Source organism: Fundulus heteroclitus, chromosome 19, assembly GCF_011125445.2.
Source record: "Fundulus heteroclitus isolate FHET01 chromosome 19, MU-UCD_Fhet_4.1, whole genome shotgun sequence".
In the NCBI taxonomy this organism is placed as follows: Eukaryota; Metazoa; Chordata; class Actinopteri; order Cyprinodontiformes; family Fundulidae; genus Fundulus; species Fundulus heteroclitus.
In genome coordinates this window covers 25,025,306-25,052,355 of record NC_046379.1, presented here as the reverse complement: position 1 = coordinate 25,052,355, position 27,050 = coordinate 25,025,306, and the positions used below count along the sequence as shown (strand labels likewise).

General features: G+C 40.9%; 1 protein-coding gene across 2 annotated transcripts in view; it reads right to left on the bottom strand.

Moving 5' to 3' along the window:
- The window catches only part of slc8a3 (solute carrier family 8 member 3), a 142,751-nt gene extending 115,701 nt beyond the window's left edge, over positions 1 to 27,050 (bottom strand). The window contains exons 1-2 of one of the 2 annotated variants that reach the window (XM_021321349.2): positions 26,788 to 27,050; positions 16,392 to 18,258 (exon numbers count right to left, since the gene is read on the bottom strand). In XM_021321349.2, the coding sequence (XP_021177024.2) occupies positions 16,392 to 18,172 (1,781 nt within the window). In that variant the 5' untranslated portion in view covers positions 18,173 to 18,258; positions 26,788 to 27,050. The remainder of the gene's footprint in view (positions 1 to 16,391; positions 18,259 to 26,787) is intronic. The other variant, XM_012872284.3, reaches the window with a different exon arrangement.

The following is a 27,050-nucleotide window of genomic DNA, read 5'->3' as shown; positions in this document are numbered from 1 at the left end:
CAAATAGTTTCTTTCTGAAGACGCTAAAGCGCGCGGATGCTGGTGAGTGTGATCGTGCATTTTGTGGGGATCATGTTAAAAAAAGAGATGTCTCATATCTGAGTAGGTAAAAGCAAAGAGAGTGTCTCTTGAACACATAAATGAAGAGAGGAACAGAAATATCGACTCCACAGGAAAAAAAAACCCTCAAAATCCACATGGAAACAGAAAGCAAACGGATCAAAAAGCTAAACTGCACAGGACCGGATCAGACGTCTCACAGAATGTGTGGAGAAGATGAAAAAGCAGAGAGGACTAGATCTGAAGATGCAGCTTCACAGAAGGGCCTTTAAACCAGTCGGTGGCTGTTCTCTAATGTGTGGAAGTTGGAGAGTTTGCTGCATCATCACCACCTCCATTTCTCCACCTGCTTCAGGAGGAGGCCCACTCTGTGGAAATGACACACATCAGCAGGCACCGCTTAAGGTTTGAGGTAAATATGATGATCCGGGGATGCACTGAAGCACTGAGATTTTCTCTCTTCTGGCACAAAAATATTCACGTCTTCCACTGGAGTATTAATAATAGGTATTAGCAGGGACACAATATCCATTTCCTCTCCCTTCCTGATGCACTATGTTTGCCTGCTGAGCAAACACTTGGACTTCTCTCTTCCCCAACTAATAGGGAGAGATTATTCAGATTTACAGAATGACCGATTTGACCTCATCATATGTTTTAATCACATCGTGACAAAAGTACAGACTGATTGTGTACCAGTGCCTAAAATTTGAGGGTAAAAGTTGGGTTCCCGCTCAATTATATAGACACAATGCACAGGATTAGAAAATCCTCCTTATGAATTACAATTTCCACAATGACAACAAACCCATTTCTCCAAGTAATTACAATCCTACGCTATTGCTTTGCCAGTTTGGTCCATAGTCCCAGTGAACAAGTGCGACAGATAATCAAGGAGAAAATAAGACCGAGAGGTGGAGGAAAGATTCTTGGTTCAGTTGGATTTCTAGTTAACAGGCTTGATAGTTGTCAATGAGAGAAGCACCAAGAAGTACTCCGGCAACATGCCTCTGTTCTGTCCAATTCTGTCTGCAATGTGACGTGCTGGACGTGCTGGAAATGTCGAAGTTTTAGAAATCCCGTATTTAAAGTGAAGGTCAAGGTTGGTAACGATAACCAGTCTAAGGACAGTTTAAAATGTCAACTCTGTAATCATCTTAAATATTCTTTGAAGTAAAATTGTGTCTAACTGCAGAGCTGTGTAATAGACTTGTCTCTCACACTCACGTGTTGCGATGCCACCTCTGGTCTGAGTGTAAATAACAATGAATGATCAATAAAGACAGAAATGCTTTTTGAAGGTCACCATATTTTAGAGACAGAATGCTAAAGCATAAATTAGTCCCGATCTGTTTGTCTGTTGCTTTTCAAAGCGGGTCAGTAAATTTAAAACACACTTTTCTGACAGAGAAACATCCTTTTGAGTCACAAAACCAAGAATACACTTTCATATGTGATACTGCCTATGCCTGTAAATAGAGAGTAAATTTTAAAAACATAAATAAAATTTTAAAAAATGTAACCAGAATACATGGATGGACTTATGATTGGCGACATAGTTGTAGCCGATAACTGATATACCATTATCAGGCATATAATAAATACACTGCCTGGCCAAAAAAAAAAGGTTAAAAAAATTTACACACTAATATTTTGTTAGACCAACTTTTGAAGAATGTATTCTTATTATTCAACACATTCAACACTAAGATCTTGCATTGATGATGGGAGAGTCAGACCACTGCGCATAGCCTTCTCCAGCACATCCCAAAGATTGTCAACGGGGTTCAGGTCTGGACTCTGTGGTGGCCGGTCCATGTGTGAAAATGAAGTCTCATGCTCCCTGAATCTCTTTCACGATTGGAAACCGCTGAATCCTGGCATTGTCATCTTGGAATATGCCTGTGCCATCAGGGAACAAAAAAAATCCATTGATGGAAAATTTTGGTCATTCAGTACATCCAGGTAGTCAGCTGAGCTCATTCTTTAGGCTAATAATGTTACTGTACCTAGACCTGACCCACTGCAGCAACCCCAGATCATAGCACTGCCCCCACAGGCTTGAACCCTAGGCATGATGGGTGCATCACTTCACCAGCCTCTCTTATTACCCTGATGCGCTCATCGCTCTGGAAGAGAGTAAATCTGGACTCAGACCTTATATGACCTACATCCAGTCTTACCAGAGTCCAATCTTTATGCTCCCCAGAAAACTGTAGCCTTTTTTCTGGTTAGCCTCACTGATTAGTGTTTTGTTTTATGGCTACACCGCTGACCCCAAACCCATAGAGTTCCCTTCCCGTTGTGTTTGTGGAAATGCTCCTACGTTCACTATCAAACATACTTTAGTTCTACTTTTGTTCTTCAATTTGAATTGGTCAAATGTTTAAACGATCTCTGGTCATTCAGGATGTTTTTTTCCCAGCACTTTTGTTCCTGGAAGACGATGGCTCCCCACTGTCCTTTGATATTGTGTCGGACAGTTCTCAACCCAATTTTAGTCGTCTCTAAATTCTCCTGAGAGGTTTTCTCTGCTCGTTGCATGCCAGTCACATTAATATTCTACAACAGACTAACATCTTTCCCACAACCACAGGATGTGTCTTTCATGGTTGTTTAAGAAATGAGAAGCAACTCGTTGCATGAGCTGGGGCTAAATAACTTATATACAGCTGAAAAATGATCATCCATGCAGTAGTTATCCAATAGAGGATAACTAGTTGCTTAGTTAAATCCAGGTGACAAATTCTTTTTTTAATTGGGCCTGGCAGTGTATTTCCCCATTTTTTTCAGTGCTGTGAAAAAATAACGGCATATTTGCACACATTCTTCTATGCTTCAATTAACCATTCACCCAACCTTGTGCCGCATCGCTCTCACTGTCACGTGGCCAACCTCTCCCCAATCCCTACTGAACATGGAAATGAACATCAGTTATTCACATCAATCCAATTTTGCTTATAGGACCAAAATTGTTGTTCATAAAACGACTGTCACCCCCAATTTTTCTTATCAATGCCTTTATCCGATAATCTGGAGGATTTTACTGCATTTGGACATTTTCAGTGATTTCAGACGTCGCTGAAATTTTGGGCTGTTTTTTAGGAATATCATGGTTGTATTTTATCATTAAACCTTTTAGACAGTAACATTTTCAAATTATCCTGAATGTAGAAAAACTGTTTTTCTTGTTATTTATAGTTCTATAGAGGAACCTGTATCTGCTAAAGGTTTTACAAAATCGGTGATTAAAAATAGGCCACAGAATCTCTGACCTATGCATACCTAATGTAGAATTGGGACTGAATGTATTATTAATGCATTATTGGGAAAAAAGTGCAGCAAAAATCAAACAAAAACATAATAGTTAAGAGAAAAGCCTAAAATGAAGAAATGTCTTGCCAATGTGGATTAATCAAATTACACGGTTTGCTTTTCTTCTTGCAGAATTGCCCAGGCACTACAATTGTTGAAAAATAAAAATGTCTTCACGGAGCCCCAGACTAAAGCTATAAACAAAAAAGTGAACCCTCACTGTCAGTAAACAGGACAAACATCCTTACAGAAGTCCGTCTTGCACTGCAGGATCACCTTCATTTAAATGTGGGAACACAGACCAGGCAGATTTTTCTTCAAACAGCTGATGCCGAGGTCGTGCCTGCTTTTGCACCTCCAAGCTGCTGCACTGACAGGAAAACGATGAGAGTGGACAGAGGTGGAAGAGGAGAGAAAGGATGTGGTGCGTGTGTGTGTGTGTGTGTGTGTGTGTGTGTGTGTGTGTGTGTGTGTGTGTGTGTGTGTGTGTGTGTGTGTGTGTGTGTGTGTGTGTGTGTGTGTGTGTGTGTGGAGAGAGGGATAAGGTGAGGAAACTACTGATGCATTCTGGCGCATTTTCTGCTGCAGCACCTAGGGAATGTTGTGGAAAAAGTAAGTTCCCCCAAAAGGAGGTCCCCTGAGCCGCAGGCAAAGCATGCTGGTCCAGTCTGACATGCTCGGAGAGGAGAGGGGTAGCCTTGGAACCGTGGAAAGTCTGCACAGGAAAACTGGAGTGAGATCACAGCAAATATCTGTTCAGGGAGTTTTTTTGGTTTGTTTTTGTCAGAGAACAACCCTCTCCACTGCAGGGATGGAGGGCTATAAAAAGGATGATTCTACAATCCCGCTAATCAAAGTAAGAAAGAAAACTCTTCAGATCACAAGTCCCCCTTGTGATTTATATCTGAACATAGCGCAAAAAAGTCACTGGCTCCTTTTCTCTGACCCCAACATCCCCATTTGTGGAAAAACAGAAACGATATATTGGGCCAAGCAATGCGCTCCATTAGACCAACTGTAGCAACACACAGCATTTCAAGCAAAACGAGCACACTTGTCATAATCATCTTACAATAAACATTGTATTGCCACCGTTTATTAATTAAATACAGTTAATAGAAAGAAATTAGTTATTATTAATGTTATATTGGCAATATGATGATTTCCATGGCACCTTAAGAAGAATATGGACTAGCATATAGACCTGGAAGGTCAAAAATGAATCCAAAAGTAGCTTCTAAGCAACTTAAGGCATTCCTCACACTGCCTGACTGCAGTATTCATGACTCCAGCTGTAGAGCAGGAGGCGACCACAGCAAGGTTCACAACAGGGCTGCTACCAGAAACCCTCGAATGTTTTGCAGATTGATTACACCGAGGATGTTTCAATGGGAGTTTTTTGGGAACCTTTTCAAAGAAAAAGTGAATACTTTTGGAGTGGCCAAGTCAAAGTAGAAAGAAAGTAGTTCTTATAAGGAAGCCTAAAATAAAAAAATAAAAACATGTGCTGTAAAAAGAATTTGGCTAAACTTCACTCAAGGGGATTAAAAAACTGAAATTGCTGCTGCTTAAAAATGTCACGTTACATCTATTAAAAATTAAATACCAAAAAAAAATTACTTACAGATGTCAAATTCAAAATGATCTAAAACCACATAAAGCATTTCAAATGTTTATTTGTAGTGGTTATGCCGTAGCATCGTTGTAAATACTTGTGAGGAGAACCTGCACCGTCTGACGGGAGATATATTTATATACAAAATGTTTCAGAAATAGGTAGGATGTGTCGGGGAGGCATGAAGATTTCCACGCTGAAAAAAAGAACCTCATTTGAATTCATTGCTTCAGCTTTACTGACCCCATCTGCCTTCAGAGTTGTTCGGTTGCACAACGGTCAGACATCAAGTGCCAGCAGCAAAATTCCCACATTCAAATCAGCAGAGCGCTTAAAAAAAAAAAAAAAATCCAAAAACATCTTGCACTTTCATATGCTTTTACGTTTTTGCTTGAGGAAGATGAAAAAGACAACGGCCGGAAAGGCGAAACGCCTCTGCTGTCTCCTGCAGCACACTGCGCTCTTAGCTCCTTTCATTGTGAGCTGTATTGATTTCTAGTCTTAAAGCTGCTGCACTGTGCATGAAGGTAGGTGCCATGGAGCAGGACTGACCTTTATCAACGTATGCAGATGCTGGAGTTAGGCGCACGGGCAGGAAGGGCGACTGACTGGCTGGCAGGGGATGAAATGGGAGCAGTGACCCATATTGAACATGACCAGACTCTGTCCATTTTTCAAGAGCAAATATATTATTTATATATCTCCTGACATGGATGGAAATGTAATAGACTGCTGAGCATAGCTGAAAAGACCAGGCTCTAAAAGCCATTATTTAAGAAGATTAAATATGACAGGCAACTATACATTTTACCTATTAATCACTGCGACGACATCAGGAAAGTAAGTTTTCATTTAATACATGTTTCTGCTAAGAAAAACGTTTAGATTTTATGCATATAAATTAGATTTTTGCTCATTCTTTATGGCTCGCATTTTCACACTATGCCATGATTTTGAGAAGACGGTGTTAAGATCATCTCCATCAACCACGGAAATCCCAGAGTATTAATCAGGAGGATGGCAAATGCTTCTAAAAACTTTAACTGAGTTCCTTTGATTTGGCTTGGATAACGTTTGCTTGTAGGTGGTGCTTTTGCTTACTATTGGTTGTTTTTGAGATTTTGAGAGTGACATGAAACATGCTAATTATTATTATTTTACTGTATTTTGCCAGTTATGCCATTTATTCTTTCGTTTACAAAGTCATAACTAAATACTAGGACGTTTTCCATTGAGTTTCTAAATTTCTTTATGGACAACTATAGATAATCAATGAAACATCCAAAAACATCATAATTACTGTGTTCAGGCATAGTCTTTAAGTTCTTCTGTTATCAGACATACAGTTTTTTAACAAGCTGTGTGTCTGATAACAGAAGACACAAATAGACTACACTGAAACATCCTATTTGGTTGTTTACTGCAGTGGATCAGCATGGATTGAAATAATTTTGTGCTGCATGCTCACTATGAAAAAAAAAAAACAACAACAACCAAAAACAGAAATCCACAAAGAAATTGGATGTTGACCCGAATTGGCTGATTTTTTAACTTGAACTGCCCTGATGGGTGACCAGCCAGATGTTGACTCAGTTGTGGTGGGGATCTTTGACACTAGACTCCAGTGGGCCTCCAGTCCTCGGTGTGGCTGAGCTGTGTGGTAGCTGCATGGAAACTATGAACAGTGCCCAAATACAGAACTACTCACTGCACTTATTCCTTTTCCTACTTATGTTTGGCTGTTAAAAATGGACAGTGCCTACAATTTTTATTTTATTGTTATGTTGGTTTGTTGTTTGCGGTGCGCTTTTATCTTTTGTGGTACTATTACTGTGTTTTTGTTCAGTTAATTAAAGGCATAGTGGACGATCATTTTCGGCTTCGAGCTCCAGAGGGATCACCTTATCTAGTGGTTGTCCCACATGCCAATCAATCGCTATGTTTACATGGACAAAAGTAAACGGAATAAAAAATGCGTCATATAAACAAACAATTTGGAATACTGTGATCAGATTGAACTGAATCGGGATTAAATTGTAATCCGAATGAGAGGGGTGGTTTACGCCGATTGATAATCCAATCGACGTGCAGGTAAATGCTTGTCAGGATCAAGTTATTCTGAATGAGGTGAACTGAACTGAGTGCACATGTGCGCCCGACGTAAACGTGAAGTATTTCTGTGCTGGTGAGTGGCGGAAATACGTCGGGAAGCAAAACGGTCTGTGCTCCCGATATAACCTTTCCATTTGAACCATTAAAACTTTCAGTAACGTTCCAACCATAACCAGATCCTGGTGCAGGTCCATTCTGGGCACTCGGAAGACAAACTTGTATAATAAGAATTTGGTTACTATTTTTTGTTGTTCAGCAAAGACGGAAGTTCTTCTTCTGTGGTGTATTTTAGGTAAATTTGATAACTGCGCATGTCAGAGTGGTTCTATTCTGAATAAAGCCAGGTGCATATAAACACACATTGTAATCCGATTAATTGTGTGCCCATATGAATGGTACCATTCTATTATTATTTGTTTTTTAATTCAAATACATTTCAATCCAATTGTAAAATTTTGTGCATGTAAAGATAGCTATTGTGACGCCTTCACATAATGCTAATGTTCGTGCACATTCCTTGCTAGCTGCTCCTTGCTGGCTGCACATGCACACTTCTTGTGCTTATGTATCCAATGAGCTTCACCGTATACTTTGAAATGGCTGAGTTGCAAGAGGCAAAGAGTCTTACAAGTTTATGAGAGGAAGAGGAAGGCCTCAGAAGAAAGAAACGAGACCAGACTGCATTTGGGAGATTTTTTTCACGCAATCCTTAAGAGGAGAGGAAGAGCAGGTAAGATCGTCTTGCGCATGTGCAGTTGATCAAAAAGGGACTTAGGCGTTTTTTACTTACATTTCCCAAAAAATTGTCCACTCTATCTTTAAGGATTTTGGTTAATGGGTGCATGTTAGAGGTGAATGTGTGGACTGGTAGGCTACAAATGAGCTGTTCATTGGGATTAATAAAGCTCTGTGCGTCTGAATCTGAAAAATATTGTGAACGCAAAGTCACACTAACCGCAACAATCTTCAGCGTGGACATCGTTACAGAGGGAGGAAGATTCAAAGTTTGCCAGATTAGCTAGTTAGGTGTTTTAAAGCACAAATGCTAAGGAGCTGTTCTAAAGAACATCATGTTTTCGTCAAAGCAGGTGCAACGGACAACTTCATACTGCGAGCTGTCAATTCAGGCTGTCCCAGCAGAGAGCAACACACTTCAGTGGCTGCTAGTCGTTTTAGTCCTTCGCCATTTCATGCTTTTGTTATTTTCCTTCTTTTATACATGACTTTTTTTGTCACAGAAAGAGGCTATTAATTACAGGAAGTCAATTTGTACCCACCTTGGGACACTTTGTTAAACGGGCAAAGAAGCAAAATGACCTAGAGCTGACTTTAGCAGACACCAGGGAGGCGAACATACAGCAAAGCTGCTCCGTTTTAGTCTTCAGAGTTCTAAACCTCTTTCTGTCATTAAAGGAGCTGGCAAGGTGCTAATAACTTCCTGGCAGCATTAATGCTGGCAGCAGTTTGGGATTCTAAGACTTAAGGTAAGGATCTACGTACATCAGGGGGTGTTCAAAGTGCCTCTCCAAAGCCATTTCTGGCCCTGGAAATGATTTTGTGTGGCCCCAGACCACAAGTCAAGAATGTGACTCGTTCCTACCAGCACAAGCTAACATTGTTAGGGTGAGACTTTCACCAACAGATTAAAATGGGGAATGTTAGGTACAACACAAAGTATCTGTCTTTTATCAGCCACTACTGGTGCTATCATTTTAAGTTTACATCACCATTGTTCCTAGGACAACATTTTTTTTTTTTTACAACTTCTACTCAAAAGCCAACTTTGTTGCACCTATTCATTCATCTTGGCTAAATATAGCAAGAAGCCATAGCAACTCATGTCATTGTTGGTGCTAGACTGATTTTTTTTTTTTTTTTAGTTTAACGAACTACAAAACAAATGATCCCCCCCCCCAAAAAAATTAAAAGCCGAATGCCTTTATTTTACGAGGCAAAATGTGGGCCCCTTTTCATGTCTTAGAGCTACAATGATGTACAGATCCCTTCTCTACACACAAAAAAAATATATTTCTTTGTTCCACTTACAGGTTTCGTCTTCAGTTATATTGCTGACCAGGTAACACCCCAAAAATTATAGAAATATTAATATTATTATTATTGCTTTTATGCTGAGTTAAAGAAAAAAAGAAAAAAAGAAATGGCTGGTGCGTACTTTCAACTTAGCCCACAACAGCTGGATTAAAGACCAACATCCAGAGCAGGCACTTACTTTGTTTTGTGCTGGTAAGATTTGATAGAAAATATCCTTAAAAGCTTAAAATAGCAGAAATATCAGTAAACACTAGTAATCATTTTCTTTTGTATTATATTAAAACTGTGATGAGACAAACAGAAAAATGCTACTAAAACAGTTTCAGCAAATTACAGAAAAAAAAACATGACAACTTAAAAAAAAATGAAAGTAGCTGCAGCCTGAAGACAATATTTCTGAAAGGCCAGCAATCACAAGGCTAACCTTAACGAACCAACAGAAAGCACAGCACTGAATATGATAAGCTGAGCTGAAGATGATCCAGGCTGTGTCAGGGGACCGGCTGCAGGCGGGTAAGGTAAGCCCCGTGGGTCCATTCTGGGATATATGGAAAAAGTGCTGGCAGGGGGAAAAGCTGACTGCTCAGCAGGACGAGGATCAGAGTAAACATGTGTCCTGTCAGTCACGATATCAGGAGAGGTACCAGTTTCACGTTCCAGAAATACTGATGGAAGAGGTGGAGTCTGCAGGAGGGCAAAGGTCAAAACTGTGCATTTTATTCTCAGTTCTATTATAAATCGTTACGCACTACCTGAGTGGGGGGAAAAAAAAGAGATGTGGATTTGAAAATAAATGATTACGTAGGAGATTCATGCTCAGACAACCATGACCACAGTGGCAAACGCTCCCAGAGATTCTGGTCTGTCTGCTGCACACCACTCATTTGTTTATGAATCCATCAGCGCCTAGTTAAACATCGGCCTCTCCAGGGATGGAGCTTCTCAGCTGTGTTATCTTCACTGGCTCAATAAGGAAAAAGAACCTGGCAACCTTTTATTGCTTTAATATTCTCTGCAGCTTTACACAAGCACTTCCCAGCCTGGAGATAGTTTCCTCAGGAGACCTAAATGTTAATCGGAGTCGTCACAAGGACCCCCCCCCCCCCCCCAAAAAAATCGACTTTATTTTATTAACAAAGCTATCTCTGGGCAGCACCTATCTTACCTGCAGGAGAAAATGAACCCCCTGAGAATGTATACTAAGGCAATGGCCCCATTAGCAACACTTAATCCTCCCACTAAAGGAAGGAAAGGCAATTAAATATACTGTAATTATCTTTCTTGATGTAGAATTAGCTGGTAAATCACCAAAATCTTAATGGAAGAAATGTTTAATAATCTGTTGTCATTTTATTGTTTTCATTAAAAACAGCTACACAACCTAGTGAAAAATCTTTTCTGAAGACAGAAAGTTTTATAAAACAATGCAAAGCAGATAGTATGAAATAACTGCAACAATGTAAGGCCAATCATTTTAATAGCTGTTCGGTATTTTAGGCCAAAAGCTTTGCAGCAGTCTGGTGGTGGAGGGTAGGGACACCCAATCTGGCCTTCCCAGATGCCCTCCCTGTCTTCTGCAGGGTCATCTGTTCTGCTATAACACAACTGGAGCACCACGCTGAGATCCAGTAAGTCTGCACAGTGTCAATGTACAATGTTTGGAAGTCACTGGTAGGGATGGCTGTACTTTTTGCTTTCCTCGGAAAGTAGACTCGGTTGGGCTCGTTGGGCATATTTCTGTCAAAAATACATATTTTGTTCTCACCTTCTGTTGTGGAACCAGCAGTTTACAGCTTTAACTCTATAAAGCAAAATATGCATATACACAATAGAATGTTATTAAAACACCCACCGAATGGATGCAAATGTCTGCCTACAGTCCTATACAGTCGTTTCAGGTGAGTCTGGGGAGCATCTTCTCCAGCCCAAGAACCCATCAACACTGGCGCCCTCCAGGAGTGTGCTCTCTCCCCTCTCCTCTTCTCTTAGAACACTAACGAATGCACATCTGCAGACCCATCTGGGAAATTCCTGAAGTTTGCTGGTGACACCACAGTCACTGGGTTGATCCAGGGTGATGATGAGTTTGTATAGAAACAGAAGGTGGATGGGCTGGTCCACAGGTCTCTAAACCAGTGTGGAGATGACGGTGGACTCCAGGAGAGCCCCCCCCCCCTCCCCACACACACTCACACACACTCTGCCCCCTTCACTATCCTCAACAACACCATGTCTAATGTGGATCACTTCCAGTTCCTAGGAACGACCCTCACTCCAAACCTGAGATGGTCCTCACACATTAACACCTTCCATATGAGGGCCTAGCAGAGACTGGACTTCTTGTGGCAACTTAAGAAGTACAACCTTCCCCAGGAGCTACTGATCACTGTCTACACTGCCATCATTCAGTTTGTCTTGTGCTCATCCATCGCTGTGCGGTTCAGCTCATCCACAAAACTTAGCAGGTCCAAACTGCAGCAAACAATTAGAGCTGCAGGGAGGATAATCAGCACTGACCCTCCATCCATTCATGACCTGTACAGGTCCAGGGCTCTTGACCCAACTCATCCTGGTCACAGGTTATTCAGATGTCTACCTTCAGGTCGGCACTACAGAGCGCTGATGGCTAAAATGAGTCAACAAGGAGCCAGTTTCTAGCCCCAGGCTGTGCTTATGATGAACACCTTATAGTCAGGGTAGACAGCTATTCTGCTGTGGGGGGAAAAACTCTCCTGTACATACTGCCCCTTTTTTTTTTACCTTTTTTCCCTGAACAAAGTCTTACAGATTATGGTTTGCTGTTCTGCTTGTTGTTCTTTGCCTGTTTTTTTACACAATGCGAGCGCTAGAATCTGAAGTCAAATTCCTTGTCTGTACCCAAAAACTTGGCAAATAAAGTTGATTTTGATTCTGATTCAGTGTAGATAAATATGCGTACCGATGAGGCTCCCATTCTTTTGAAAATAACAACCTTTAAGTAGGCATTGGACATTTTTTATTAGGCCCACATTTCTGTATAAATAAATGTTGTTTTTTTTAACCGGTCTGACGTAATATTCTAGTCTTAAATGCTGTTTTCATTTAACCTGACTCCGCCAGATGTATTTCGCTCCGCCTAGCTCCACTCACATACATCTGGGACATCTCCCATAGAAAGTGATTTCTCCAACCAATTTTATGGTCTGGCCAATCAGGACGCTGGGCTGGAGTTTCATAGATGTGACGTAGTGGAGACGCGACCATGACGTGAGACTGTTTTGATAGCAATGGCGGCTCGTTGAGGAAGCAAGCGTTAACATTGATGCTGCTATTTCTTCCGTGTTGTCCAATCTACGTAATATTGTTTCATTAAAAGAACATACACATAAAAAAAAAAGTTTTGTTTTTTTAGTTTCGGTGTGAGTGGTTGAAATAGCACGTCGATAAAGATGACAGACAAGTGGCTTATCCAATCATATGCAAGGATTTTTGATCAGGCCCAGCCTTCAATAAAGGCAATTCCTATGGAGAGGTCCCAGATGGATGTGAGTGAAGCTAGGCGGAACGAAATACATCTGGCGGAGTCAGGCTAGTTTTCATTAGTTGTAAGTGGAAAATCATCAAAATTAAGAAATTGCTGAATTCATATAGAGCTTTTCTAGTCATGCCGACCTTTACATTAGAGTCACATTCACCCAATTGCACTCACATTCATACACCAGTACACAGATGAAGTTGAGTACCTTGCCCTGCAAGAAGAAGCTGGAATCCAACTCACAGCCTTCCTATTGCAAAACAACTGATCCAGTAAGCCTAAGTAACCCCTGACTGTAGTATATTGTATTGTACATTCCCATTCATTTGTTTCCAGTTTGGGAATAGGCATGAGCTGGAATGAGTGTGATAAGCGAAAGATACCAGTTTTAGAGAAAAATGCAAAGTCAAATGACCTAAAACAGGAAAGCAACAATTATTTAAACTGCTATTTAAAAATGCACATAATCCTTTTGCAACTGTCTAATTAAATGCGGTGAAAATTTATTTTTCCATGTTGCCTTAAAATGCATTTGCATGTGTGTCTCAAATTAACTCGAATGCTGTGTAGAACCTTGCAAAGCCACGATATCATCATTCGGGTAGATTAACCCAAATTAGTAGGTAGTCCTCATGACTTTGACTATCACTTAGGAAACGGAATTAAAGGTGGAAGTTAGTGACACAAAAATGCACACAATAAAAACAATGATGAAATTTAATATCATCGTTCTAGAAAATGTTGCCTGTCAAAAAGCTTTCTAGATTTTAATGCTTATTAAGTGGGTGATGGCACATTAGGTGCTAAAAGTGACGGAGAGGCAGAGACCAGGGAAGAGTCAAAGCATTGTGTGATCTAATTGTGCAAAAGGGCATCAAATACACCCTGACCTTTAGACAAATAGTCTACTCTGCCTTAATGTACTCAGTAAATTTCGCTTCACAGCAAGAACCGTTTTAACCTTGTAACAGAGGAACTCCTTCTGGCAAGAGAAAATATAACATTTCCCTGGTTAAATTTGAATGTAGGGCAATGCAGGCAAATACATTTTATAGCAATCTTTATGTCTTACAGGGAGAAAAGGGACTCCGAGGAGGAGATGTTTTAGGCAGCAAATAAACAACACTGTAATTATGTCTTTTGAGAAAATACAAAATAATCACGCCCCTTGTATTTGCAGATGTTCCCATTAATCTTCTGGATACAGCTCTCTTCTAGGCCGCCCCTTTTGAACAGAAAAAGAGATCACCATCCCTTTTTTTTATAATGGGAATGTTAAGAAGGTGGTTGGAAGCTCTGTAAAAGCAGGAGCGCCATTCAAACCCTGATCCAGTCTTCTATGTGGGTCGCAAAGATTCTGATATCAATATTCAGTCTTGTTCGTACATTGAAACTGTTTCATTATTTTAGTTACTAAACTGAATAAGTTCTTCCATGTTTTAATACACATCACACCACATTGTTTTATAATAAGCCTTTCATTTGGTAATGTTTGGTTTATTATCAAAATCGGGTGGCCTTGTTACCATAAGCGTTTACAAGTCAAGTCAGGTTTATTTGTATAGCAAGCCAGGCGGTGCGAAGTGCTTTATGTCATGAAAACAAAAACATCAAATTCATCGAAACAGTCACTGGTTGTGAAACCAGTAACAAGCAAATTGTAAAAAAAAAAAAAAAAAAAAGGAAATTGTAAATTGTATCAACTAAAGACACCAATACACATCAAACATGTTGGTCTATGTTCCTGTTGTTATGGGCCAAAAGTGACTCTAAACAGCTGGGTTCTCAGTCTTGATTTAAAGGAACTCACTGTTGTGGCTGTTTGGCAGTTTTCTATGAGTTTGTTCCAGATTTATGGAGCATAGAGACTGAATGCTGCTTCTCCATGTTTGGTTCTAGTTCTGGGTATGCAGAGTGGACTAGAACCACAAGATCTAAGTGGTCTGGAGGGTCTTGAGTGTTGATTTCCTTGACCTTTACATTTTCATACGAACAGTTTGATGTGAAATAATTAGGCAAATACAGACTTCCAGACTGGGATTGGGAATAATATTAAACTTATGTGAACTCACTCCAAGATGAGTTCTCAATGTCTCCTAGAGTAATTTGGGATAGCCACTCATAGAAAGGTAGCTGTGTAACTGAACATATCAGTGATTAAACTACCCAACTTTTCTAACTCGCTGTCAGAACATTGGATGTAAGCTACAATTTGTGTTCCTCAAAAGTGCTTTGTAGTTTAGGTTTTGTTTTAAATATCCGGCAAATTATCATACAATCTGATTATCTTCAAAATTGCTAAAACTTAACCGATTACAGCACACCCCTTTTCATGGTATTATATCCCCTGACTGAGAAGTGCAGGACTGAGCTTCTAACTTACAGCAAGATATGCAACACACAGCAATCAGATCAATACACTATCATTCACAACAACATCGCACGTCTCATCCCTAAATTGCCTCTGCAGCCTCTCTTACATAAATCAAGTAAAATCCAGAGAGCTCAGCAGGTCCCTGGAGCATGCTGATCACCCAACACTCGTCCCCTGCCACTGTTCCCCTGAACTGCCTCAGTCCTAACACCGGAGCACAGACTCTACCAGTTTCGTCCTGATAGGTAGAGAATGGGAAAACTGCAGACAAATGTCCCTATGATCCAGTAGTTGTAGGTCAACATGTACGATTAGAGCTGCAGATTTCTATAGATGCCAGAGTCTTGGAGAAATGTCTCAGTTAAACAATCATTTAACACTCTCTGTACCAAAAGTGACTAATTGTTACGATCAATGTACCACTACCAAATTTTGCTAGACTATAAATGTTGTGGTTCAGTTTTATAGACAGATGGTACAGCTGTAAGACTACATAACATACAGACTTTGAAATGGACATAACTACCAGTCACGTGATTTTTAATTGATGGCTGTGCTCAGAAGAAATCAAACTTTCATGTGTCATGCTTCATTTCAACACCATCCACCGTCCAAAGCAAAACATTTTCACACGCTGATTATTTAAATCTAAGCTAGACCTTTGAACCTGGAAGTAAATCTTTCTTTCATCTAAGTATCAATCCATCTGTTCAGCTTACTTGTCAGAGACAACTGACAAAGCATGAAGACAACACAGGAAAAAAAAAAAAGAAAAATAGAGCAAAACTCCAGGGATGGAGAAAACAAAGCAGCAGGGATTTGAAAGGTAAATAGAGGGTTACTAAAGGCCTTCCTGTTTCCAGGAATCTCCAGCACATTAAACACACACGGTTGCTACCAAAACTGTCTGTGGAGAGGAAAATTCTCCACACTGGAAAACAACGGTCACATCAGAGTGGTTGCTGTCTAACTAGGAAATCAGGGAGTCAGAGCAATTAGTGCAAATCTTACATAAATACTTAAAATGTGTTATAAAAGATATAAAAGGTTTTAACTAAGCATTTGTATAAAAAAATGCAGTTTCCAACAGATTGCTAAAGAGCTCTGAAGCTTATGTCATAGATACTGTAGCGTATTCATGTTCATGTTACATGTTTAACACTATATAAGTGGAATACCAAACAGACGCCAAAATAATTCACTGAAGAAATCCTTGTCAAGGTAAATTGTTTAGTTATGATTCCAAAATGCATTGCACTTTGGAATCAGGCAAAAATGACCAATGAACATCAGCCAATGAAACTAAATGGAAAACCAATTGCTCAAAAAAACAAAAGAAATCTCCTTACCAGGTCTCATCGTTTTTGAACTCAAGTTCTCCATAGGTGTCTTCAAAGTCCTCCCCTCCTCCTTTGGCAAGTCCCTCCACTGTGCGATAAGGCACAATGATAGTTCCCCTTGCTCCAGAAGTCCTCAGCACTTTCACTTCCATAATGCCAATGCTCTCACTAACATGGACCGAGCTACTCTCAAACGTGAAGATGCCTGAATGATCATCATCCAGGATAGTGACTGTAGCCACAGTGGGGAATCCTAGAACGGCCTTTGGGTACGGAAGACTGTTGGCGGATAACAGCTCATCTTCAGTTTCCAAGACCCGAAGATTATTGAGACGCACAAAGAAGTGCTCATCCTCTTCAAAGATGTCATCATCTATAATGCCAATGCTTATTTCTTTGATTATCTCCCCTGGTTTGAACACCACCGTGCCCTCAGTGAACTCATAGTCAGCTCCAGCATTAGCTGAGCCATCTTCTGTTTTATAATCCACATAGATGGTCTTGTTGATGTCACCACCCTTTCTAGTGATGGTCAGGATGGCAGCACCACAGTTCTCAAGGCACTGGTAGGCAGCAGGCTCAAAACAGATTCGAGACACGTACTCTTCGGGTTCCTCCACGTGCACCTCTTGGACGCTGGTACTCTTCTTTGCTTGTTCCGCTACATGTTTCTTCAGGATATTCCCAGCGCCTGTCATCATTCGAGTGGCCTGGATACGGTAGAAGGCACGGCTCTTTTGCTGATGTGAGAGAGCATAGTAGTTTGCCATCTCAACCAGCTGATCGAGCTCTTTCTCTGGGTGCTTCTGCTTTAGGTCCTTTAGGATGCGAATCATATCTCGACGCGACTCATCTACCTCTTTGCTCTCAATTAAACCAATCAGATTGCTGGTTGCGCCTCCATCCATGAAGTGAGAGTTGACCATCTTGCCATCCATCTCTATCCCCTTGGCTCGTTCAGTTTCCGTCTCGATAATGACACCCCTGTGTTTGTCAGTGCGGTATTTCTTATGCATATATTTGTAGAAGAGCAGTCGTCTATCTGCTACCCAGGCTAGTAGGACGCATATGGGGAAAAAGGACAGCGTGACTAGGCCTTCCCAGACCTGGACTACATTAGGAGAAATAACAGCCAATATCATATAGAGCCAGATGTAAGCAAAGACACTCCAGCCTGCTGTGATGAAAAATACTCTTAGGTGCTTGACCTTGCGTACCTCACCTTGGGGAATGACGGACACGCAGAGGCCAATGATGACAAACATATTGAAGGCGGCACTGCCAACAATTGTCGATGGACCAAGTTCACCAGCTTTAAAGTCATGTCCACAAACTTCAATCACCGAGAGCAGAATCTCAGGGGCAGATGAGCCTAAGGCCATAAGAGTAAGATTGGAAACTGTCTCATTCCACACTCGAATTGTAGTTGTGGTTGTTTCCCCATTGGGCCTTTTGATGACAATTTCCCTTTCTTGGGAGGTGATAACCTCAATGGCTGCCATGAAACGGTCAGCGATGATGGACACACCAAGAAACATGTAGATCATGGCCACAAAATACACAATGACCCGAGCAATCTTGTCTCCCATGGAGGGATCCTCGGGATACCAGATGGGGAGGATGATTCCTGTTCGACACCTTGAGGTGCCCGTGCAGGTGCCATTGTTGGGGCTGAGTAAAGGGCTCGGAGTAGTCCGGGCCTCAGAACAAAGGAAGGCTACAGCCACAGAGACCAGCCCCAACCAGAGGCAGGCTGGTGTCCCTGGTTTTAGAGGCCTTGAACCCTCCATGCACCCTTCTTCGTCTTAAGGGTCCTTGCAACACTAACAGTCCCTCTAGGATCCAGCACTGGGCTGTGCTTTCTTCCACCCACCACCTGCCAAAGACAAACAACAGAAAAATACAGTGGTTATATTGCAGCTTTTTGATAGGGGTTCATTCATTCAGCTTCACAATAGCAACAATATTCAGACAAGGACAACTACAGCCAACAAATATTACCATCTTGCATTTGTATAATTAAAAATAAAATAGAATATAAAAACCCTTTATTGCCCCACAGTAAGGAAATGCAGGTGTACCTGTAGCAAAGGGAATGACAAATGTAGATACAAACAAAGGTAAAAAAAAAATGGATATGTGAATAGGAGAATGAACATGGCGAGCACATTTCCATCAAGAGAAAAAGAGTTAATAAAAATAGTATGCTCAGATGAAAATAAACGTGCAACTGTAGGGTGAAATGACAGCAGGGAAATAAAGTTTTTATATTTTTCAGATTTTTCAGACCAAGAATGGTTATAAATCGGTTAAACGTTGCTGGGAGGAAGGATATGCGATAATGTTCATTTATGCGCCTAGGATGCAGTAGTCTGTCACTAATGGAGCTCTCTGGTTCTGCAACAGCTTGACGCATAAGGACATTTTACAGACATCATGTAAGGAGACCCCCCCCCCCCCCCAAGCTCTATATATATATATATATATATATATATATATATATATATATATATATATATAAATAAATATATAAATTGTGACACAATTTAAGGAGTCTGAATATTTTTGCAGTTCAGTCTATAAAAAAAAGAAGCTACGTAGTTTCTATTGTGACTTCAATCTTGAGATTAATACATGCTAAAAGTAGAAGTGTTTGTTCAAATAGAGAAAAACACTTTTACAGTGCCTTAGCCAACAAATAGTATTTTTATGAGACCTTGATGTTTTCAGTGAGGTGGAAATTGAAGATTTTTTTCAGGCAGATATATTCCACAGAATTTTTGATCCCAAAGTCAAATTTTATTTGATCAAAGTTTATTTTAATTTGGTGTAGACATGTGCAAGCAGCGGTGTAGATTTAAACATGACTGAAATCTCTGGGGTAGCATTCGGGTCAGAACAAATTGACTCACTCAGCAGTGAAGCTAAATGAAGAACTGTCCCAACTGCGAGAGCGGGGCACAAACAGCAGCGCATCAGCAACACAGAAGCTAATCACATCTAGTCCAAACACGCTGAATGAAAACTAAACACTTATGCAACAGAAGGGAGCCTTGCGAGAACGGTGTAGACATTGTCCACATTCATAAAAACTCAATCGAAGCAAAGATCTAAAGCATGTCTTAGACCCCTGAAGATTTCAGTCTGCCTTTAACGCTAACGGCTGAGGCCAGTGGCAAGGGAAGAGTAATTGACACTTGACCACCCTTAACTTAACTTGCATTCTAACAGCTGGGATTTATTGCACAGGTTCCTGCCTTGACTATGCCGGATTATTTAGTGTTTCAGGACAGTGGGACCTTGGTATGCCATCCACAACACTTCTGGAGCCCATTGGCTGTTTAGCGTGAGTTTAAACAGCCACTTCAGAGACATAGAGACTTTTGCGGTCAATCCGTCTGTCCTGAAATCAGTAGAGGACTTCAGTTTTTTATTAGCTTGACACATATTTATCTTTGCTTTGGCTGACCCAAACTTGCATTTACACTGTCAATGTTTTGTACCTGAAAAGTGCATTCTTGTGTCCGGATTCCAGGCTTCATTACCTCTGGGGACGCCAACAAGTGGTTAGCGCGCACTGTAGGAACACACTCCAGTAAACGGCATCCATCAAATAGTTTATGTTGTTGTATATGGTGGGTAATGTTATTATCGTTATTTGGCACGACTCTTAGCTTTGGGATATCCAACTCAAAGCCCAGCTATACTAGACCACCTTCTTCTTCATGGTCTGTTGGATGTTCATAGCCCTTCACAGCTTAGCTATATTTAACTAACTTATCAGTTGGACTAATCAGTCTTCAGAAGGCATTTGGTTTAAGAGTATCAGAGTGAAAGGGGTGTATACAAATGCATGCCACGCTTATTAACATTTTATCTGTGAAAAACACATTAATCCCAATATACAACACTGATATTTATGGTTTTAATAGGACAAACTGTGACATAGTTCAATAGTTCATATCCAAGCAGGAGGTGACATATTTATATTTCAAATGTTGGCTACAGTCTGCAGGTCCTGAACAGTGCCAGCAGTCTACGATTAACCTGTGTTGTGCAACAATATTTTTTTGTAGGGAATTTTGCGCACTGGCATTCTCAAACAGCGAGCCCTGCACACGTGTACAGAATAAACACAAACAACTTACGAAATAACTACAACTTACAAAGTCCAAAATGCAGGAATTTTGTCAACAAATTACTTCAGCTTCCAGTTAAAATACTCTGGTCACCAAAACTCTTTAGTAACGTTCAACTAAACTACTGCACACAAAAAATGAAACAAATAAGCAAAACTTAAGAAAAATCATTTAACAAACCCTCTGAGTCTCACATGTACCTTTAAGCACCATTCATAAAAATATGAATGTGTGTATGAGTCCTGGTGGGGTGCTGCGGCCAAACACAAGGAGCCGTGTAGTAACACAAGCAGAACTAATTGTTGTTACCGTCTCGGCAGAGCTTTTAGCTTTAGCGTTAGGGATTAGGTAGACACAGCTTAGCACATTTACAAGTACTGTCCAGACATATTTTATGCAGGTTAGTGAGGGGAGATGAAGGGACAACACAGATAAAACAGAGCGAGCTCAGGGGACCGGACCATCCGTGTTCAAACCACACATTGAAGTAAAGTTTGTCCCAAATTTAATAATGCAATGCAAAATCAAGGCTCAGTGGCCTGTTAGCGCTCAAGTAGTTCAAGCACCACAAGCGATCCAAAACACAATGAAAGAAACAATATTTAAAACTAATTTTCTCTGCAATGCCCCCAACCTCTTGCTCGGACTGGCGCCTGCGTTAGCCCTCTTCTCTGAGGGCTGTGGTAAGGAAACGGCTTCGTCGACACCACTCCTTCTGGAGAATCTATCATTCTTTCTGATTCTTTCCTGCAGGAGCTCAGCACTAGCCAGGGTGTTTATATTTTCGGCTGGAGTTTGTTACCGGGTACGGAAACAGCAGACCGTTTTTATTTTGTATGTTTTAAAGACAATCAAGACGTTCATCTGCGTTTCCTCCCTGATGCAACCAGTGGACGGCTGCTGGTAAAAGAGAAAGCCGCCACATGCCAGTTTTGCAGCTCTGTGACGTCACGGGGATTCCAGCTGTGAAACTCCTCCTTCCGGGGGGCTGTGCACGAGAATGGGTTGATATTGTGCATTCTGGGAGTTTTTCCCAGTCTCTTTTGTTCTCTGTGTGTAGTTCCATCCTTTTTTGTTCCTCTCATGGCCTCCCAAGAGCCAATTATTCAATTCTAATACAAATTATCTAAAGTCTTCAATTAAATTGTCTTTGGACACCAACAATTGCCTTTAATAGAATTTTTTCTAAGAGGCAAAATCACAATTTTCTACTTTCTTTGCCAGAAATCAAGCTAGATGAGGTAAAACACATTAAATGTGAGAACAAGATTCTGATTGCAGATTTCAGCGCACAGACCAGGATGAGGCAAAAAAAAAGGAATGAGTGCAAACTGCAGCCCATGCTGGAGACGAGGAACTTAAATTTTCCTGAATCAGCAGAGGCATATCTGTGGACAGGAGCCAGCTATGCAATCCGTGAGAGAATCAGCAGTGCAGAGCACAAACAAAAACAACAGGGGAGGAACTGTGTGAATGAGATCTGACTTAATTAAAGAGAAGTTTGAATCAGTTTCAAAAGTTCTCATTGTTTCTACTTCTTGGGAATTATAAGAATTCATTTATGAGAATGAAAGAAAAATATTGAGTCTTTTAGGCTCTGTTTTGAGGGTGAAACTGAAGTGGTTACAGGAGGTGCTGGGAGGTCGTAGCAGAGCTGCTGACCACCCTGCCTCTCCTGTCCTTTTTTTTATTGTAACATGGCTACCACAGGAGGATCTGTAGATGCTGCAGTGAGGCATTCAGAATTGTAAAAAAGAAGCAACCTCTTAATATGTCTTAAAGGTAAAGTAGGAAGGATTTGACTCTGCGGTGGCATCAGCCATCTTCTGTGGTAATGGTTGTTGGAGCGGCAGCTTATCTGCACCTGAAAGGAAGCGATTGGATGAGCTCATTAGGAAGGTCGGCTCTTGTTCTAGGATGCTCCCTGGACCCGGTGCAGGTGATGGGAGAAGGATGGACTCCAACAAATATAACATTACTGTTGGACAGTGTCTTCCACCTGACGCATGAAGCTGTTGCAGAGCAGGAGAGCTCCTTCAGTGACAGGCCGCTGCATCCTGGGCGCACAAAGGAGCGTTGTTGCAGCTCCCTCCTCCCAGAAGCTGTTAGACTTTATAACTATAACTTCTCCCAACAAACTCAGTAGGTATTTACATCCCTGCTGTTTATTTATTTTTGCTTTTTTTTCTCCATTCTTGTAAATAGTCAGTTCAATATCCATGCACATCTTTGAAATCAGCCTATTTAGTTGCACATTTCTTTCTTGGAGTATACTTTCATAATCTTTTTTTCTTATGTTGTAAATTTGCCCTTACTGTACAGTGTCTTATCCTTATCTTTTGTTGTTTTTTTATGTTTGACATTCTGTGTATCTGCATTCTTCCATTTGCCTTTTACTTTGCTGCTGGCACACCTGAGTTTCCCCACTGAGGGACAATAAAGATTATTGCTATTCTATTATTCTAAAATTACCCAGACATTTAACTGTCAGGAGCTATTTAAATAACACACAAGACCTTTGAATTAACTAGAGTGACGTTTGTCTATGTGATCATTTTAACCATCTATGGTAATGATATCCCTACCAATCTGTTTCAGCAGAAAAAGCCTGTTCATATTTTTATTTATTTTTTTACTGGAAAATATCACACCAAAAGCAGTGAGGACAAAGCTAAAAGATTAAAAGTAGAGCTGGTACAGCTGTAGATCTAAGATAATTTCCTGCTGATTTCTTTCCCAGTTGTTGTTATTGCTATAGCTCAAAATCGGGATCTAATGTGTGTTTTGGAGCACAGAGGGAGAGTGATGATAAAAGCGAAAGATTAACGATGAACTGGACCAAAAGAGGCAAACAAACGACTTCATCCATTAAATTCAAGCAGGGCCACTCAGATAGTCAGTAAGCACCTGCTGCCTTATTGGCTGACTAACCTAGATATGTTATTTTTCTTTTTGCTGCACCATCAAATGTGGTGCTTAGCAAAAAATAGTTATATAATCGGACTGTTTTTACAGTTTGTCACATTTCAGCCAAAAACTTCAGTGGGTTTTTATTGGGATTTTATGTGACAGATCCACACAAAAATAATGCATATCTGAGAAGTGGAAGGAAAATGATTGATGACTTGAAAATAACATGCAAATGGTCCTTGAACTTTACCTTAGTGTTTACCCCTCCTTATAGATAAAGCCCAATAGGTAAATAGAGTCTACCTGTATTTTATTTAATCTCAGCAGTACAAATCCAGCTATTCTGTGAAGGTTTTGTTACAGACCATTAATGAGCAAACAGGGACAAATATGTGGAGAGGTTTAAAGCAAGATTGGATTCTAAAACAATATCCAAAACTTTGAACATCTCATGGAGCAAAGTCCAACAATCTGAAAGGAGTAAGAAGGTAGCGACTGGCAGCCAGCAAGCAGGGTGGAGTGAGGGAATCCAGTTTAGAGTCAGTGGAAATGCAGGTTATAAAGGAATCCGGAAAGCTCAGAGCAAACACAAGGAAACCAGATTCAAGGAGTAGACAGGAGCTTGATGGAATAGGCAACAAAACAATCCGGCAATATGTGCAAAAAAAAAAAACTGTATGAGGAAGGTGACCGGTAGCATGCAAACTTATTACAGAGGTTCCCAAAGTGGGGGTCAGGACCCCCCAGCGGGTCTCAAGACAGCGTGAGGGTCGCAAAATGATCCAAATGATGATTCAAATTTCTGACTTTACAATGTCAAATATACACTTTTTATTATTGCAAATTTATGCCTTTAATCATGGGCATGGGGGGGGGGGGGTACAACTATTCAACATCAGAAAACATTTATGTATTTTCTCTCAAATATTTTGAAATTAATTTCTAATTTTCTTGTTTTTTTTGTAGACATTTAGTCTTCTGTGGCTAGTAATTTATTTTCTTTAATGAACAATGGCCATTTTTTTTTATTATATTAATTATATTAGGCGTGCAAGATCATGAGAAAAAACACAGGAGGAAGACTGTGGTCTTTTGAAAGCGTTCTCAGAAAATCACTACTATATTCTCACAATTTCATAACTTTATTCTCGTAATTTATTTTAAAAAAAACACACACAAAAAAAAAAACCAGGGGATCGCAAGTCTCTGGCGCTGTTATTTTGTGGGCCGCAGGCTTATCAGTTTGGGAACCCCCTGACCTATTATATTGGTTGTTTTGTTAGCGAATATTACAACTAAGTAAAAGCTAAGAGTTTTGGTTCAGAAGGTTTGTGTTAGAGCAAGAATTCCAGCTGACAAATACTGCCTATTGTGTACAAAGCTTGCGTTAATATAAAAATGGTTGGTCACAATCTCATAAGCATGGGCCTCAGTGAGATTCTAATTGATAGCACTGAGTAAAATTAGTACACATGATTCTGTTGATGTGTCATTGAATTTACACCAAACCTTTTTTTATACAAAGACCCACCTGCTCTCGTTTGGCACAACAACCTAAGCCGTTCAAAGCAGGTTGTTTTAAAACAATGCTAGGTGTAGGTGTGAGAAAAATATAGCAGCCTTCTTTCAGCCAGCTGACCAGCAGCATGTAACAACAACAACAAACAAACGGGCGTGAGGCACGTCAGTGCTCCGCACAGCTGGAGAAAGCTAATCACAACCTCTGTTAACTCATGAAATGGTGTTTAACCCTGAGGAACGGCAAGGCAGAAACGCTTAGCGATTCTGAAGCTGTACCTTTTTTATACTGGTTACCAGTGGGAACCCTCACCAGCCAACGCCGCCAATACAACAAATAATACATTTAGTAAGAAAATAAGATCTTGAAGTGAGGTAAAATGCAATGCTGTCCCACCTAAGGCATATAAGCTAGTAACACAATTACCAGCAGCAAGCAGAGGGCTCCTACTCAACACATGGTGACTATAAAACCAATGCAAAACTTGTTCAAGGCACCACTGACATCAAATGTATATATATATATATATATATATATATATATATATATATATATATATATATATATATATATATATATATATATATATATATATATATATATATATATATATATACATACATACATACATACATACATACATACATACATACATACATGTGTGTGTTGCTTTGATCCGGTTCTTATATGTGTCCCCTTTTTAATGCCTCCCTTGGCAACTGCCCATTTGGCCCCTCTCAACACCTGCCGGTAACTGATCCATGCCCGGAGCCCAACTATTTGAGTAGTTGAAATTAGAAATTTGTTAAGAGGTGCGTTAGAATTTACCCTAATTTTGTTGCGTAAGCGCATTCTGAAACGTGCTGAGATTGAACAGGTTGCTCTGCATTCCTCTCAGCCGCTAAAACTACACCTCTGCGTACTTTTTTACTCTGAAGTGTGGACTGAAATACTCCAAATGAAAATGCAGGCAAAGCGCTACACCAGTTTTATTTGTTCAAATCAAACAGCCAGTTTTACCATTTTTTTATTTGATGTATTTATTAATTATTTTTTAGCGGATATTTCAGCGGTTGCTGTGCACACCCTATAGGCGAGCTACCCGCGCACGGAGCGGCTGCTCTGCGCACAGATCCCGTTCCCCGACCCCTATTTTTGGGAGGTGGGTCTTGTTTAAGGAGGCTATTTGAGATGCGCGTAAACATGGACTCAGCAGACACACCGAGAGCCTCAGCTGTTGCTGATTAATCATCATGAGGGCCGTTTCGTTCACTACACGGATGCCATCGCCTCCATGAAGGGGGGGAATCCCTGCTGGAGCGCCCATAGGTCCGCACCATAACTTAGCCTATTATAGGATGCAGGCAGGCCTGTGTGTGTTTTCCCCCAATCAACTCCAAAGCGCCAGAGTGCAGGAGAAGCCCTGATGCGCGTTGACAGCAAATGAATAATAATCAGCATTATTATTATAGGCTAGTAATAACGAAAGCTCAAGCTTGCTCTGCAAATGTGGCTGAGAGACGCCAATTACAGGAATGTCACACCCAGTTGGACAGCATCACGAATTCATTTGAGCCGTTCGCAACGGATCATGTCTGCGGCACGATGGTTGGAGACGGGCAGGTTAACGCGTGTGCGGAATGACGGAGCTCATCCAGCTCCCATCACTCATCGGCACTATATAGCGTCGCCTCCGTACCGCGATGCCCCGCGTCCTTTCGCAGCGTGCGGTCAGAGCGTGCCGGTGGCCGGCTGTCAGGGTCCCGCTCCACGCCGCGTCGATTGCGTCGCATGCGTGTGTCACTTTTGCACGGCTGTTGTGTCGGTTATTACTCACCCGGATCTGTATTGGAGAGAGTTTGCGTAGAGGTAGCCGGGGGCAGGATCCCGCCGCGTCCACCCGCTTTATTATTGTTTTTTGTTTTTTTCGCAGAGTAGACGAGCCTGCCAGCGCTCCTAGAATAATCTGTAGACCACAATCCCACCGTGAGGCTGCCGTGTCGTCCTCATGAACGAGAGGAGCACGCAGGTCCCCCACTAGCCTGCCCGACACTGCCAAATGTGTAGGATCAAGCCGGGCCAAATGTGGGGGGTGGGGGG